Consider the following 17,393-nt stretch of genomic DNA (forward strand, 5'->3'; position numbering starts at 1 on the left):
ATGACTCCAATGAATGGTCTGGACAAACTCCACAGGAGAGGCTCACCAGCCAAAGCAGGAAGAGAGACTGTCCCTTCTGAATCCTCCTGAAAAACCTTCCAGTGATTAAACTTTGCTCAATGCAGAAGACACTCCCCTTGGCTGATTACAAATGCAGTCAGCTGTGGATACAGCTGATGTGATCATGATTTAATTCTATGAAATGTTCTCATAGCAACAGACAGGCCTGCACTTGCCCAAACAGATGAATGGGCACCACCACCTGACCAAGTTGACACATGAACCTTACCGTGACAGCAGGAATTGATTTGGTTGGGGTTTGGCAAACTATGATAGGTAGTAATGTCTAACTGAAGCCTGCATAAGGTACTCTAAGGTACTGCAGACTAAAAGAAATATCAGTAAAATGATTGAGCAGTCATATTCATTTGTTAAACCTGACCTTCTCTGTGTAATTCCACCATCACCTTTGATCCTTCGCCTGCTCTTTAGGGGTATTTGGGCTATGCCCAGTCTAACTTTTTCATGTTGAAAAGGGCTGTTGATAATATGGGATGGGGGATGGAACTAGTTGATATTCTGGAGGGGCTGTCTCCTCCGCATTTCAGGACTTATGTGGTCCTGGAACCTATTTGGAGGTTGTAGGTTTCTGGAAAGTAATCATAGTGTATGGAACCTTTGTAGAATCTCAGATAAAGCCCCTAAATGATTTTTAGGGTTGACAGGAATAGTTTGAGTTGGGGTTTGGCAAACCAGGATAAAGAGCAATATCTAGTTGAAGCTTGTGTAAGAGTAGCCTCCAGAGTAGCTTCTTGACTCTGAAGTCTCTCAGCCACTGATACCTTATTTATTACAATTCTTTTCCACCTTTTGATCAGGAAGACATTGTTGATCCCACGGTGCCAGGGCCAGGTTCATCCCTGGGAGTCATATCCCACGTTGCCAGAGATATTTTCACCTCCCAATGTCAGGGGTATTACCGTTTGATCATGTTTTTCATCTTTTATAGACTAGCATCACTTTGCACTCTCTGACACCCTCAGAAGAATAGATTTTGCATCAAGACCCATACACATATATTTTTAAATAATGGAAACAAAGATTTCATGCAACATTACTTATTCTGAATAATGTGTATGACATTTTTATTCTACTCTGTTCTACTTCTTACTGTAGTTTGATGGTTGGCATGACATTCTGAATTGGTTTTTACATTGGGTTGTGACCTGTAGATTATAAAATATGTTCTGGGGTATGTTATGAAGCATTGTGCTTTTGAAATTTGAGGAGATTTATAATGGGATTTTTTTTTTAATCAGAAAGATACTCTCCTCTTTTTTTTTTTTGAGAATTTGTGAGTCTACAGAATAATCATGCATAAAACAGAGGATTCCCATATAGCGTCCTATTTATTTATTTAAACTTTTTTTGTGCAAATTAACATATTTACAAAAAAGCAATAAATTTCCAAGTACATTTAACAAGTAGTTATACAACAGATTTTAAAGTTTGGTATGGGTTACAGTTCCACAATTTTTCTTTTTTTCTAACTGCTCTAAGACATTGGAGACCAAAAGAAATATCAATATATTGATTCAACAGTTAGGTGCATTTGTTAAATCCTATCTTCTCTATTATACTCTACCTTCTTTTTTTTTCTGTTTTGTGAGAAATAACATATACAAAAAAGCAATAGATTTCACAGCACATTGCAACAACTAGTTGTAATAGAACAGATTTCAGAGTTTGGTATGGGTTACTATTCCACAATTTTAGGTTTTTATTTCTAGCTGCTCCAAGGTACTGAAGACTAAAAGAAATATCGGTTTACTGATTCAGCGCTCATATTCATTTGTTAAACCAGACCTTCTTTTGTGTAACTCTGCCAACTTTAATATTTCTCTCACTCTTTAGGGGTATTTAGGCTTTGGCCATTCTAACTCTTTCATGTTGAAAGGGGCTGTGGATAGTATGGAATAAGGGTCTGGAACCAGTTGATGTTGAAGAAAGGCTAGCCCGTCTGCATTTCAGGATTTCTCTGGTCCAGAGACCCATTTGGAGGTCATAGGTTTCTGGACAGTTAACTCTAGTGCATAGAACCTTTGTAGAGTCTTAGGATTGGCTGAGATGGTTTTGAATGGGATTTGACAAGTTATGATAGTAGCAATATCTAAGTGAAACTTGCCCATCCTATTAATACCCTGCATTGGTATGATACATTTGTTACAATTCATGAAAACATATTCTTATAATTGTGCTATTAACTATAGTCCATGGTTTAGATTATCATTCACTGTTTATGTTGTGCAGTTCCATGGATTTTTAAAAAATTTTTATTCTAGCACCATATATATAACCTAACATTCCCCTTTTAAACAAATTCAGATATATATTTCAGTGCAGTTAATTCACGACGTGCTGCCATCATCAATATCCATTACTAAAACATTTCCATCTTTCCGTATAGAAACAGTGTACATTTTAAGCCTTAACTCTCCATTCCCTAGCCCCACCTCCAACCCCTGATAACTTTTTCAGGCATATTTCATATGTATTGCAGGTTCAGTTCTGGACCCCCACAATAAAGCAAATGTCAAATAAAGCAAATTACACAAGTTTTTTGGTTTCCCAGTGCGCATAAAATTATGTTCACACTATACCATAGGCTGTTAAGTGTACAATAGCAGTATATCTAAGGAAACAGTATACATACTATAATTAAAATGTGATGCAGGAGTGAGCACATGCTTTTGGTAAAGTGTTGCTAATAGACTTACCTGCAGTGTTGCCACAAAATTCAATAGCCTTTTTTTATTAAAAGCAGACAGCGGTTGTGAAGCACAATAAAGCGAAACTAAATAAAACAACATATGCCTGTATTTTAGACTCTGTGCATTTTAAGCCTTAACTCCCTATTCCCAATGCCCACCCTATCCCTGTAACTTACAGTTTACATTCTGACTATGAGTTTGCTTATTCTAATCATTTCACATCAGTAACATCATACAATATTTGTCCAGTTGTGTATGGCTTATTTCACTCAACCTGAGGTCTTTGAGATTCATCCATGTTGTTGCATGTGTTAGAACTTCATTCCTTTTTATAGCTAAACAATATTCCATTGTGTATATATACCACATTTTGTTTATCCCTTCATTGGTTGATGGACACTTAGGTGGTGTCCATCTTTTGGCAATTATGGACAATGACTCTATGAACATTGGTGTGCAAATATCTGTTTGAGTCTCTGCTTTCAGGTCTTTGGAATATGTACTTAGAAGTAGGATTTCCAAGTCATATGTTAATTTTTTTTTTTTTTTTGCTTGGGGAATCAAACCCAGGTCTCCGGCATGGCAGGTGAGAATTCTGCCACTGAGCCACCATTGTACTACCCTCATATGGTAATTTTATACTTAACTTTGTTTATTTATATATATGTTTAATTTTGGGGGGAACTGCTAAACCGGCTTCCATAGCAGCTGTACCATTTTATATTCCCCCCAGCAATGAATATTTCTATTTCTCCATATCCTATGTAACACTTGTGATTTTCTTTTTGATAGTAGTCATTTTAGTGGGTTTGGAATGATATCTCATTGTGGTTTTCATTTGCCTTTCCTTAATGGCTAAAGATGTTGATCATCTTTACATGTTGTTTTTTTGGCCATTTGTATATATTCTTTGGAGAAATGTCCATTCAAGCCTTTTGCCCATTTTTAAATTATATTGTTTGTCTTTTTTATTGTCAAGTGAAGGATTTTTTTTTAATGTGTTCTGAATATTAACCCATATGAGATATGTGGTTTGAAAATATTTTCTCCCATTGTACAGGTTATCATTTTACTTTCATGCTTTAGTCCTTTGAGGTGGGATGCAAGGATAGTTAAGTGGTAGAATTCTCGCCTACCATGTGGGAGACCCTGATTCAATTCCTGGCCCATGCACTTCCCCCCTAAAAAATCAACCAATGGTGCTGCCATAATGGGATAGTCACATGGAAAAAGAATGAAATGTGACCCCTACCATACAGCATACAAAAGGAAAAAGAAAAGTCTTTTGAGGCACTAAGTTTTTTATTTTAATGAGGTCTCATTTATATATTTTTGTTATTATTGCTTGTGCTTTGAGTATAAAATATAAGAAACCATTGTGTAGCACAAGGTCCTGAAGATGCTTCCCAACCTTTTCCTCTAGGAGTTCGATAGTTCTGGCTCTTATATTTAGGGCTTTGATCCATTTGAGTTAGTTTTTGCGTAAGATGTAATGTAGGGGTCCACCTTCATTATTTTGCAAAAGGAAATCCAATTCTGCCAGCACCATTCGTTGAAGGGGACTATTCTTTCCTCATCTAGTGGTCTTTTCCCCCTTGACAAAACGCAGTTGGCCGTAAATGCAAGAGTTGATTTCTGAGCTCTCGGTTCCATTTCATTGGTCTGTATGTCTGTCCTTGGGTCAGTACCATGCTGCTTTGATTATTGTACCTTTGTTACATTTTTAAATGTTGGAAATAATTCTTCTCATTTTAATATTTAAATTATTTCTGTCTTCTCTGTATAGCTTCACCATAAATATAAATATTGTAGTCTAATTTTTCTTTAAACTTGAAGATCTGCTTACACATCTTATTTCAGTTTAAATCTAATAATTTCATTGGAATTTGAAAACTCACTTGTACTTTGATTAATTTTCACTTATCTTATAAAACATCTCCTGTACATTTGACACCTTTTGCAAACTTGCTTAATTAACATCATAGTTAAAATTTTAAAATATCCTATTTTCTTAATACTTAGATACCTGACAAGGCATGGTTTCACATCTGTCAAAGAAAATCTTTCTAAGCATTATAAATCTAATATAGCTAAATCTACTGATTTAATCAATCACATCCCATTAAACTCTTTAAGTTAGTTATATTTTTTAACTCTAATATGTCAAAGTCTGTTAAATTTTCAAATGCTTAGAGGCAAACAAAAATGTCCAATAACAGCAAAATATGTATTACTACGCATATCTCCACCTATCATATTATGTTTGGTTTATTTTCAAATCATGTTCATACTTCTTTTTCTATCTTAGGTTACAGGGTGACAAGTAAAGGGTTGCAAAGTATTTTAGCCTGGTTTAGAATACAGATTATAAATCTTATCCAGCATGATTTGATTTAATGGGATTAATTAAAATTCGAGTCTTGTGAGCACATAATTAGACTGTTGGCTATTATTATTGAAAATTTATGCCTTTCCTTTATCATAGCTCATACTCTTTGCTCCTTTTGAATAGCATCTACCCATGGCTTTCTATGCAATTATTAATTTTTCAGGTTTGGTTTTTTGTTTGTTTGTTTGTTTGTTTTTTGTTTTTCTGTGCTAACTTGTCCATTGGAAGCCTCTTTAAACTGGATTCTTTATTATCACTGCTGGAGGCATATTTGAAAGTATTTGTGCTCTCTTGCCATAAGATGCTCCAGGCCCTTTTGGGGTTTTTTGTTTTGTCTCTAGTAATTGGACCAGCTGGCCTTTATAGAATCTTTTTTTAAGTGGAGATCAAACTGTGAATACAAGATTATCAGTAGTGGAAGATAGGATGGCACTGCTGCAAAGATAACTAATAACAGAGATAGATAAATATTTTTTCAAGGATAAGAATCTGTAAAGTTTCCAATTTAACCTCAACTACATGGAGTCTATTAAAATATTTTAAACAATTTTAATTTCCTGTAAAGTAGTGAGTTATAAGTTTACTGGTCAACTGGTAATGTAAGGTCTTTAACAAAACCAGTAGTCCCTGCCCCACACTAGAGGCAACTACTCTGACCATGTTCGTCTCTTTCTTCTAATGTTTAAATCTATATGTCTAAGTAATTGACTTGAATTTTCCATTTTAGATAGCTATAAGCTGTCTATTATGAAATGTCTTAATACCAGACCCCCTTTAACACAGTGAGATGTGTATACTCTTCCCTCTCTCATCTTTTATATGTGTCTTTGTCACAATTTGTAATTAAATTATTTAGAATTTGAGCTACCTGTGAGGCCTATGTATGTATCTTAGAGTTTTTGTTCCTCTTTAAGAAGGGATGGGGTAATTTTTAATAGAAGTCACCTCCTTCTCTTCTCTGCTTCTCCTCAGTAAATACAGTGAAGGAGCAGAATAGGACAAACTTTTATTGTTTCCACAAAAATAATGTGTTTTGGGGCTTCTTAGCTCATCCTGTGAGATTTTAACACCATCCATTTTTATTCTAAACTTTAACTGTACTTAATTTATAAAAGGTAAGGTTTCCTTAGGATACACTACATATCCATGTTTGTGATATCCCTGCCTTGATTATCTACTATTATTTTCCTCTGAACTGAATGCTAGGTTTATTTATTTTTGAATCATTGGCACAACTTGATAGCACTCTATAACCCCACTCAATGAGCTTTTGTTGGTATTTTAATATTTCTTTTTGTGTAGTACCCAAACTTCTCAATTTGACAAAATTATGCAATTTCTTCCTAAAAATGAAATGTATTTGGAAATTACTCTTTAGTCTGATGATTACACTTTCCTACATTTCAGATAGATTTTTTGCCATCATGGATTGGTTTGGAGATGTACCAGAAGGTGAAGTGGACCATTCTTTCTTTGACAGTGACTTTGAAGAGGCAAAGAAATGTGAAAGTAACTCAGTGCTTGACAAGCAAGTTTATGACCATAAAGAAGGAATAGAGAAACATGCAGAAAATGTAAACTTGGAATTTGAAGGTCAAACAAAGGAAAATCTTCTTACTGAAAAGAGAAATGGAAAAAAAGAGAAAATTCCTTCAGAAGAGTGCCCTGTAGAGAATGGTATTATGCAAAATAGAAATTTGACCACGTCTTTAAAATCAAAAAAGTTTTGTGATGTTACAACAGGACATAAAATGCACTTGCCCATTCCAAATAGAATTCCAAAAATTGTAAAAGGTGAAGATGATTACTATACAGATGGAGAGGAAAGCAGTGATGATGGGAAAAGACATCATGTCAGGTCCAAGTCAGCTAAACCATCTAATAACTTTAAAAAGAGCGTGAATAAAAAATATTCCAAAATTAGTTCCTCTTCCTCTTCTTCTTTATCTTCCTCATCTTCAAGTTCAGATACAGATTGTTCCGGTAAAAGGTCTGATATTTGTGTATCTGAATCATTGCCATCTTTGAAGAAACATGTATCTGGTATAAACCTCTTATCACCAAAACAGAAGTATAAACCAGGAATGAAATCAACAGGAAAACAACCTTTAAGTACTAAGCCAAAAGTGGATGACTACACTGAGGAATCTGAAGATACTGTAACTGATGTAACTCCTCTGTCAACCCCAGACATCAGCCCTGTTCAGTCTTTTGAACTGGCCACATCAAATGATCAAAAAGTAAAAATTGAAAGGCAAGAAAATTTGAATCAAGAGGTAAATGGAAATGTTGAGGATTTAAAGCATAATTCAAAGTGTTTGAAAGCAGCCAAGAAAGGGAAAGAAAAATGTGGGCCCAGTCCCACTTCCAAGTCTTCATTGTTGGATTCCAATTTAGACCACAAAGATACGCAAAAAGTTTTACATGACACAATGGACCTGAATCATCTCTTGAAAGGTAACTTTCTTTTCTTTTTAAAAATTATGTTGGATTAAGTATTAAAATTAATTGTAAATGGAGGTTAAATATTAAATGCTATGAATTTACATTGATTTTTCTAGTAGATATGTCTTAGTTTTTGAGAAAATTGATATTGTAACTTTACCAAATATTCTATTTAGTAAAAAAATTGCTACAGTGTCATTATCTGTAACATCAGGTGAGAGGTATATTGCAAAACTAATTAGCTAGGGCTAGAAAGTATTTCGCACGATTTTGGTCTAATGCTTATAAACTCAAAATGCTAGAAACATATTCTTTAAAAAAATTTGTTATACACACAACACAAAATTTCCCATTTTAACCATTTTTAAATTCAGTGGTGTTAAATTACATTTACAGTGTTAGGCTACATTCACCACCATCCATCACCAAAACTTTTTCATCACCCCAAATGGAAACTGTCATTGGCAGTAACACTCCATTCCTCCCTCCCCTGTATCTGGTAATCTCTGATCTACTTTCCGGCTCTGTTAATTTACTTTTTATATATATTTCATATAAATGGAGTCAAATAATGTTTGTCCTTTTTTGTCTGGCTTATTTAACATGTTTTTAGGTTTCATCCATGTTATGGCATGCATCAGAACTTGTTAAATAGTATTCTGTTGTATGGCTAGATCAGATTTTATTTATCCAGTCATCGTTTAATGGACACTGGGTTGTTTCCACCTTGTAGCTGTTGTGGAAATGATATGATCATTTTTGTGCAAGCATCTGAGACCCTATTTTCCCTTCTTTGTGGTAATAAACCTGAAAGTAGAACTGCCAGATCATATGGTAATTATATATTCAACTTTTTTAAGGAACCACAAACTGTTTTCCACAGCAGCTGTACGATTTTACATCCCTAATAACAGTGTACAAGGGTTCAGATTTCTCTGCATTCTCACCAACACCTTTTATTAATTTTTTCATCTTGTAGTTTGGATTTCCATTTCCCCAATGGCTAATGATGTTGTATGTCATTTCATGTGCTGATTAGCCGTTTGTATATCTTCTTTGGAGAAATGTCTGTTCACGTCCTTTGCCCATTGTTTTCATTGGGTTGTTTGTCTTTTTGTCGTTGAATTATAAGAGTTCTTTATATATGCTGGATATAAACCCTTATCAGATATATGATTTAGATCTACTTTCTCCCTTTCTGTAGATTTTTTTCACTGTCTTTATAATTTCCTTTGCACAAAAGTTTTTAATTTTAATGGTCTCATATCTTTTTTCTTCTCTTGCTCAGGCTTTTGATGCCACATCTAAGAAATCATTGACAAATCTAAGGTCATAAAGATTTTCTCCTAAGGGTTTCATGATTCTGACTTTTATATTTAGGGCATTGGTCCATTTGAGCTAAATTTTTTTTATGGCATGGGCAGGCTCCAGGGATTGAATCCGGGTCTCCAGCTCAACAGGCAAGGATTCTTGCCTCTGAGCCACCGTTGCACCACCTGAGCTAATTTTTATACATGTGTAAGGTAGGAGTCCAACTTCTTCCTTTACATGTAGATATCCAATTTTCCCAACCATTTGTTGAAGAGATTGTACCAGAAGGATAATATAAATGAGAGCATAGGGCCACATGTTTCCCACTTTTGTTTAGAGACATAGGCATAAGACATATTTCACTTTATTCTTTAAGAAAGGCAACAGCACAGAAGTTAAAATAACCTGGAACGCTGTCTCCATTTTAGAAAAAGTGGTAAGAATTTCTGAAAATGCAGCTTCTTTTCGCTTAATTATGTGACTGTTTTAGATTCCCCATTCCCACCCTAAGCCTGCCTTCACTAAGTAAATGTTGATAGGGTGTGGTTGGAATTAAATGTTCTCATTAAATGGTCTCTTTTTTTTATTTTAGCATTTTTTTATTGTGAAATATAACATATACAGAAAAGCAATAAATTTCAAAAAAGGCATCCTTTACTGAAAAGATTAGCTGTTAGTACATCCTGCCTGGTACCACATTTTATCCCTTCTTTACTGGCAGCCTGTAGCAAATGATTAAGATAAGTAAGCTCAAAATCTCAGATACCATCAACACACTACCAAGCTTTAGGGAATATTTAAGAAAAGCTAAAATAAACAGAGAGGCACTGGACTTATAGAAAAAAAATTTAATACTTGAAACAGTTAAGAGTGAGTTCAGTCATTTTAGGGAAGGTCTGCAAGGACAAAACTATTTACATTAATAAAACTAAGGCATGATTTGCTTTTTATACTCACCTGTCACAAGTATATAGTAGAGTTTTTCAGGGGCTTCTGCATTCAACAGATTGAATGCAGAATCAAATGTGAGACTCCATCTGTCTTCTCTTAAACTAGAATTTAGAAGATTTACAAACAGCAAAACTGCCATTCTTCTGCTCATTTTTGTTTTTTATAAAAATATGTTGTATGAATATGTAATTAGTCTATTTTCTAATTAATACCTTAAAATTGTTTATTAATTTCTAACCTGGCATATATTGGTAGGTAGTACCCACATAAACAAACATTCTGTGGGGTCCTTAATAATCTTTAGCAGTGTAAAGGGGCCCTGAGACCAAAAAGTATAAGATTAGAACTGAAATATGTGACAGTAGTCCCTTAAAGGGGAAAAATTTTAACTTCTAAAACAAAAAAAAAAAGAAGAAACAATGAAAAAAAAAAGTTTGTAGGGAAAGAGGCCAAAACTTACCAGTTATTCACAATGTATGTGGATGACTTTAGTTCATGAGAATATGCTCTCAGTGGGTTTAAAAAACTAAATCCATCCTAAAAAGATATTTAAAATAGTATAGGAAGAATATAATTGAAGACTTCAGAAAAGATATGCCAGACAGGTTTTTAGCATGGAGAAAATAGAAGTATCAGTATTATTGCCATGCAAAATAGGATTCCAGGTGAAGAACACTGAAAGGAACCAAGAAGGATGTTTTACATTAATAAAAAGACGAAATACACCACAAAGTGATTTGAAATGGTCAGACATTAATTTGAAATGCTTGATTGAAAGCAAGAAAGAGAACTAGATGATGAAATTCACCAAGCCACAATTTCTATAGAAGATTTATAGATCAATTAGAAAAAAAAAAGGATGTATTAACTGTCAGCTTGTGGTCTGCACTTGACTTACAAGTTATTTTATCACTCAGTATTTTTAAGAAGTGATAAAAAAGGGTGTTTTAGTTTGCTAAGGCTGCTGGAATGCAATGCAGCAGAGATGGACTGGCTTTTTTTTTTTGGTTATTTATTAATTAAAAAAACAAACGAACTAAAACATTAACATGTGATCATTCTGTTCTACATATACAATCAGTAATTCACAATATCATCACTCAGTTGCATATTCATCATCTTAGAACATTTGCATCAATTCAGAAAAAGAAATCAAAAGACAACAGAAAAAGAAATAAAACAAAAACAGAGAAAAAAAAGATTATGCATACCATACCCCTTACCCCTTGCTTTCATTGATCGCTAGCATTTCAAACTAAATTTATGTTAACATTTGTTCCCCCTATTATTTATTTTTGTTTCATATGTTCTACTTGTCTGTTGACAAGGTAGATAAAAGGAGCATCAGACACAAAGTTTTCACAATCACGCAGTCACATTGTGAAAGCTATATCATTATTCAGTCATCATCAAGAAACATGGCTACTGGAACACAGCTCTACATTTTCAGACAGTTCCCTCAGCCTCTCCATTACATCTTGAATAACAAGGTGATATCTACTTAATGCATAAGAATAACCTCTAGGATAACCTCTCAACTCTGTTTGAAATCTCTCAGCCATTGATACTTTGTCTCATTTCACTCTTCCCCCTTTTGGTTGAGAAGGTTTTCTCAATCCCTTGATGCTGAGTCTCAGCTCATTCTAGGGTTTTTCTCAATCCCTTGATGCTGAGTCTCAGCTCATTCTAGTATTTCTGTCCCACAATGCCAGGAAGGTCCACACCCCTGGGAGTCATGTCCCACATAGACAGGGGGAGGGTGGTGAGATTGCTTGTTGTGTTGGCTGGAGAGAGGCCACATCTGAGCAACAAAAGAGGTTCCCTTGGAGTTGACTCTTAGATCTAAATTTTAAGTAGACTTCACCTATCCTTTGTGGGGTTAAGTTTCACATGAACAAACCCCAAGACTGGGGGCTCAGCCTGTGGCTTTGGTTGTACACACTGCTTGTGAGAATATCAAGAATTCAACTTGGGGAAGTTGCATTTCTCCCCGTTCTCACCATTCCCCAAAAGGGACTTTGCAGATACTTTTCCAGTCACTGATTGAATCACTCTGGGATTCATCAGTGCATCACTCTGGACAAACCAACAAAATTTCATGTCCTACTTGAGATTCCAAGTACTTATGGTATTCAGTCAAGCTGTCTACATCAGTTATATTAGGAAATGCACTAGTCAAAATATAAACTTTGTACCAAATAAACATTTTTGCTTTAGTCTCACACATAAGGTGAGATTTTAAAATATTAATTACTATCTATTTTCAGCACCCTGCGGTAATGACATTCCTTTATTCTTCCTCATGCATAAACATTTTAAAAATTTGTACATTTAGGGTGGGCCACAGTGGCTCAGCAAGTATAGTTCTTGCCTGCCATGCTGGAGACCTGGGTTCAATTCCCAGTGCCTGCCCATGCAAAAAAAAAAAAGGAAGGAAAAATTTGTACATTTAGTCTCTATTATTATACACTCTGGGCATTCCAAGATTATGCCGTCTCAATCTTTAACATTTGTCTTTCTTTCTGATTTCATTTATGCCCCCAGCCCTCCTCCATCATTCTCACATGCAGCTTCATTCAGTGTTTTAACATAATTGTATTACAGTTAGGTAGTATTGTGCTGTCCATTTCCAAGCTTTTACATTCAGTCCTGTTGCACAATCTGTATCCCTTTAGCTCCTATTACCCAATATCTCATCCTATTTCTGTCTCCTGATGGTCTCTGTTACCAACGAAATATTCCAAGTTATTGACTAATGTCAGTTCATATCAGTGAGACCATACGGTATTTATCCTTTTGTTTTTGGCTAATCTAACTCAGCATAATGTCCTTAAGGTCCATCCATTTTGTTACATACTTCATAACTTTATTCTGTCTTACAGCTGCATAATATTCCATCATATGTATATACCACAGTTTGGTTAGCCACTCATCTGTTGGACATTTTGTCTGTTTCCATCTCTTTGCAGTTGTAAAAAATGCTGGTATAAACATTGGTGTGCAAATGTGTCTTTGCCCTTATTGGACTGGCTTTTATAAAGGGGATTTATTTAGTTACAAATGTACAGTTTAATGTGGGGGAAGGCAGCTATTTTTCATCTGGGTGTCTCTGTAACCTGGGAAGGCACACAATGACATCTGCTGGCTTCAGGATTCAAACAGCCTTCCCTTGGGCAGTTCCTTTCTCTATCTCCAAACATCTGGGTCTGTGTTGGCTCTGAGCACTGAACTGCTGAGCTCTCTTCTGATTCCTTTTTTTAAACATCACTCATTGCAGAAGGCATACCTCAGCCTATTGCAGATGTCATCAGCCATAGATGAATTTCATATGCTGATGATTTAAGTCCACAGCAACAGAATAACAGGGCACTATCATGTGGCCTAGTTGACACCTTAATGTAACTCTGCTACATAGGACCTGCTCTGATTAGGGTGCTGGAGTGAGATGCTTCAGAGCTCCATGCCCCCACATAAGCTTTGAACAACCAGTAAGAACTGACAGAAATACCTTTCTAAAGCTCTAGAAAACAGTTAAAAGACTGCAATAACAAGGCAAGGGTTGAATCAAGAGAAAAGTTACTCTAAAACGTTAGGATTCCATGGTACCCGATCTGGTTCCTTTCTCACCCCTCACAAGCTTGGCATGGAGCCAGCCAAAGCTCCCAGTGAGAATCCTTGGTTCGCATTCTAGAGGGAGCAGAGGAACTGGAAGTATGTATGTCAGGCCCAGTTTGTCTAGTAGCTTGAGGGACTTGCTGTCCCAGAACTTGGCCTGCATGTAGAAGACAGTTCACAGAGCTCTCCCTCAGAACAATATGAGAGAACAGCCAAGTCATATTGCCTGAGGCAAGAGATTGGATTTTTGTCTGTAGGACGAATTGTGTAGTACCTGGGACCATGAGGAAACCATTTCCTAGGAAAAAGCAGACGTTTGTATTAGTGCAAATGGGAGAATTCCTAGAGCTACATGTGCAGAATGGATCAGAGAGTCCCCTACACTATGACCTCGAGGTATCATCTAAACTCGTTTTATGAATAAACTCTGAAGGGAAGAATGTTTACATAGGTCAATCCGCAAAGATTGAGCTAGATGTTTTTATTTTTCCTGTTTTTGTTCGTTCAAGGAATGCTCTGTCAAGACATAGCTGAATTAAGAGGGTAAATAACAGACTGTATATGTGGTAACAATAAAAAATTTTTTTAAATCCATGCGACTACACTACACAAACGGTGAACCCTAAGTTAAACCATGGACTTTAACTAATATTGCAGTTATAAAAATGTGCTATTGGGCTGTGCAACAGTGACTCAGTATTGAGAATTCTTGCCTGTTACTGTATTTAAATTAAAACAATTTCATTATTTAAAAATGAAACTACACACATATGGCTCAGCAGGCAGAATTCTCACCTGCCATGCTGGAGACCCAGGTTAGATTCCCAGTGCCTGCCCATGCAAAAAAAAAAAAATTGCTATCATCAATTGTAACATGTTAGACACCATTGCAAGTTGGTAGTGGTGGGAGTTGGTACATGAGAATTTTGTATTTTATACAGGATTGATCTGTAAACCCATAACTTCTCTAGTACAGAAAAAAAAAATTAGTTGGAGTTTAAATCTAGCAATAATGCCTTACAATACCAAAATGTCGAGGTTTCAACAAAAGGTTGCAAAACATGTAAAGAAATGGGATATGATGGCCCAGACAAAGGAAAAGAGTAAAGTATTAGAAACCATCAGTGATGAGAACCAGACTGGGACATACCAGACAAAGACTTTTTTTTTTTTAATTGTCCTAAATAGTCTCAAAGAGCTAAAGGAAAACATGGACAGGGAACTAAAAGAAATTAGGAAAGCAATAGATGAACACAAAAAGAATATCAATAGAGAGATAGCATTAATGAACAGGAACCAAACAGCTGAAGACCACGGTAATGGAAATTAAAAATTCTCTAGAGAGGTTCAGTAAACAATAGAAGGTAGCAGAAGAAAGACTCAAGATAACTTGAAGATAACAATTGAAATCATTTAGTCTATGGAGCAAAGAGAAGAAAGGATGAAAAAGTTAACAGCCAGAGGAACGTGTGGGACATGAGGTATACCAATATATGCACATTGTAGGATTACCAAAAGAAAGAGAGACAGAGAATATTTAAAGAAGTAATGGTTGAAAACTTTGCAGATTTAACAAAGAATGTCAGTATACACATCCAAGGTGCTCAACAGACTCCAAACAGGATCAACCCAGAGAGACCGACACCATGGCAAATTATAATCAAACTTTTGAACCCTAAAGATAAAATTCTGAAAGCCACAAGAGAAAAACAACTTGTCACATACAAGGGAGCCTTAATGAAATTAAGTGCCGGTCTCTGATAGGAAACTATGGAATCAAGAAGGCAGTAGGATGACATACTTAAAATGCTGAAAGGAAAAAAACATTGCATCTTAAGAATTCTGCATCCAGCAAAACTGTCTTTCACAAAAGAGGGAGAGATTGAGACATTCCCAGATAAATATAAATTGAGAGGGTTTGTCACCACTAGACCAGCCCTATAAGAGATTGTTAACAGAGTTCTTCAGATTGAAAGGAAAGGACAAAGACAATAGATTGAAGCCACATGAAGAAGTAAAGATCTCTGGTGAGGTTAACAACAATGGAAAATATAAATATCAGTACTATTTTTTTGTTGTTGTTTATAACTCCACCTTTTACTTCCTATAGGATCTAAAAGGCAAATGCATAAAATTTAATGATAAATTTTGGACTCTTCATGTATATCAACATGTAATTTCTGGTAAGAACTGCATAATGATGAAGGGGTATACAAACATAATTTGTATAATAGTACTGACATTAAATTGGTATCAAAGCAGATGAGATTATTATAGATTTGGGATGTTAAACTTAAGTCCCATGGTAACTACAAAGAAAATATATTCAAGTGCATAGAGACAGAAATTAGGTTGCCAGGGGCAGGAAGCAGGGGAAATGAGAAATTAATACATAGTAGGTGTAGGGTTTCTGTTTGGCAAGATGGGGGAAACTTTAGTAATGGAAGATAGGAAAGGTACTGCAATATTGTGAATGTGAGTAATCCCATCAGATGGTATGTTTGTGAGTGGTTGAGATGGGAAAGTTTATATTGTATATATGTTCTCACACTTTAAAAAAAAAAAAGCAAGCAACTGAAAAGACAATGACAGTTACATGCAATACATAATCCTGGGTGGGATCTAGCAAGGGAGGAGAAAAGACTCAAAGGGACATTACTAGGACATATTTAAAAATTGGAATATTGACTGTAAGCTTTATATCATTGTTAAATTTCTTGAACTTAATAAGTATACTTAAGGTGGTTACATAAGTGAATATCCTTGTTCTTAGGAAATGTGCATGACAGTATTAAAATGTTCAGGGAGCTTGATTATACTGCCTACATTTAACTTCAGAAAATGGATTAAATATATAGATATTTAAGTAGGTGGATAGGTGGAAGATAAATAGAATAATGATATGGCAAATGTGGCAAAATGTAAAAGTTGGTGAAACTGAGTATCTGGAGGGGTAGGGTAAGTTGGAGTCCTCTATATGGATGGGGTTTGTATTATTTTTGTAACTGTTCTGTAAAATTGAAAGTATTTCAAAATAAAAAGTTAAAAAGTGATGAATACATAAAAATCATATATCCCACAAAATGTAGATTTCTCTATCACTTACTATTGCTCCATAATAAATTATCATAACACTTTGCAGATGGAAAGACTCAAAGACCAAGGATGGGACTGAAAACATCTCAGTGCTTGCTTACTCACATGTCAAGTGACTTGGCTTGGGATGACTTGAAGACTAGACTGCTGACCTTGTTATTTGGCTTCTTCACACACATGTAGCCTCAGGGTAGTTGGATAGCTTGGTAATGCAAGGTTCCATGCACAGGTATTCCAAGAAATAAGACAGAAACTTTGTTTTGGTTTGTTGAAGGTACCAGAATGCAGTATTCCAGAAATGAAACAGCTTTTAAAAAGGGAATTTATTACATTACACATTTACAGTTCTAAGGCCTGAAAAATGTTCAAACTATGGCATCCAGAGAAGGCTACCTTGACTTAAGAAAGAGCCAATGACATTCAGGGTTTCTCTGTCAGCTGGAAGCTAGCTTTCTCTCCTGGCTTCTCATTTCAAAATTACTTTCCTAAGAGCGTTTTCCTTCTGCATCGCCACATGTCTCTCTCTGTGTCAGCACTGAAGCTGTTTCCAAAATGGTTCCCTCTTAAAGGACTCCAGTAAACAACCCCACCTTGAATGAGTGGAGACATATCTCCATGGAAACCACCTAATCAAAAAAGTACAACCCACAGTTATGTGAGTCATATCTCCATAGAAACAACTTAATCAAAAAGATCCCACCCCAGGACTTCCATGAATATAGCAGAATAGAATAGACTGACTCCTGCTCCAAGGAACAGCTAAAGAAGTGACAAGAAAAAACAAATGGGGGTAATTCGACAGTGGCTCAGTGGCA

General features: G+C 35.5%; 1 protein-coding gene across 3 annotated transcripts in view; it reads left to right on the plus strand.

Moving 5' to 3' along the window:
* CFAP97 (cilia and flagella associated protein 97) overlaps positions 1 to 17,393 on the plus strand; it is a 52,028-nt gene that overhangs the window by 12,821 nt on the left and 21,814 nt on the right. For 2 of the 3 annotated variants that reach the window (XM_077144256.1, XM_077144255.1), the window contains exon 2: positions 6,568 to 7,617. In XM_077144256.1, coding sequence (XP_077000371.1) covers positions 6,585 to 7,617 — 1,033 coding nt within the window. In that variant the 5' untranslated portion in view covers positions 6,568 to 6,584. The remainder of the gene's footprint in view (positions 1 to 6,567; positions 7,618 to 17,393) is intronic. The other variant, XM_077144257.1, reaches the window with a different exon arrangement.

The sequence above is a fragment of the Tamandua tetradactyla genome, chromosome 26, assembly GCF_023851605.1.
Source record: "Tamandua tetradactyla isolate mTamTet1 chromosome 26, mTamTet1.pri, whole genome shotgun sequence".
NCBI lineage: Eukaryota > Metazoa > Chordata > Mammalia > Pilosa > Myrmecophagidae > Tamandua > Tamandua tetradactyla.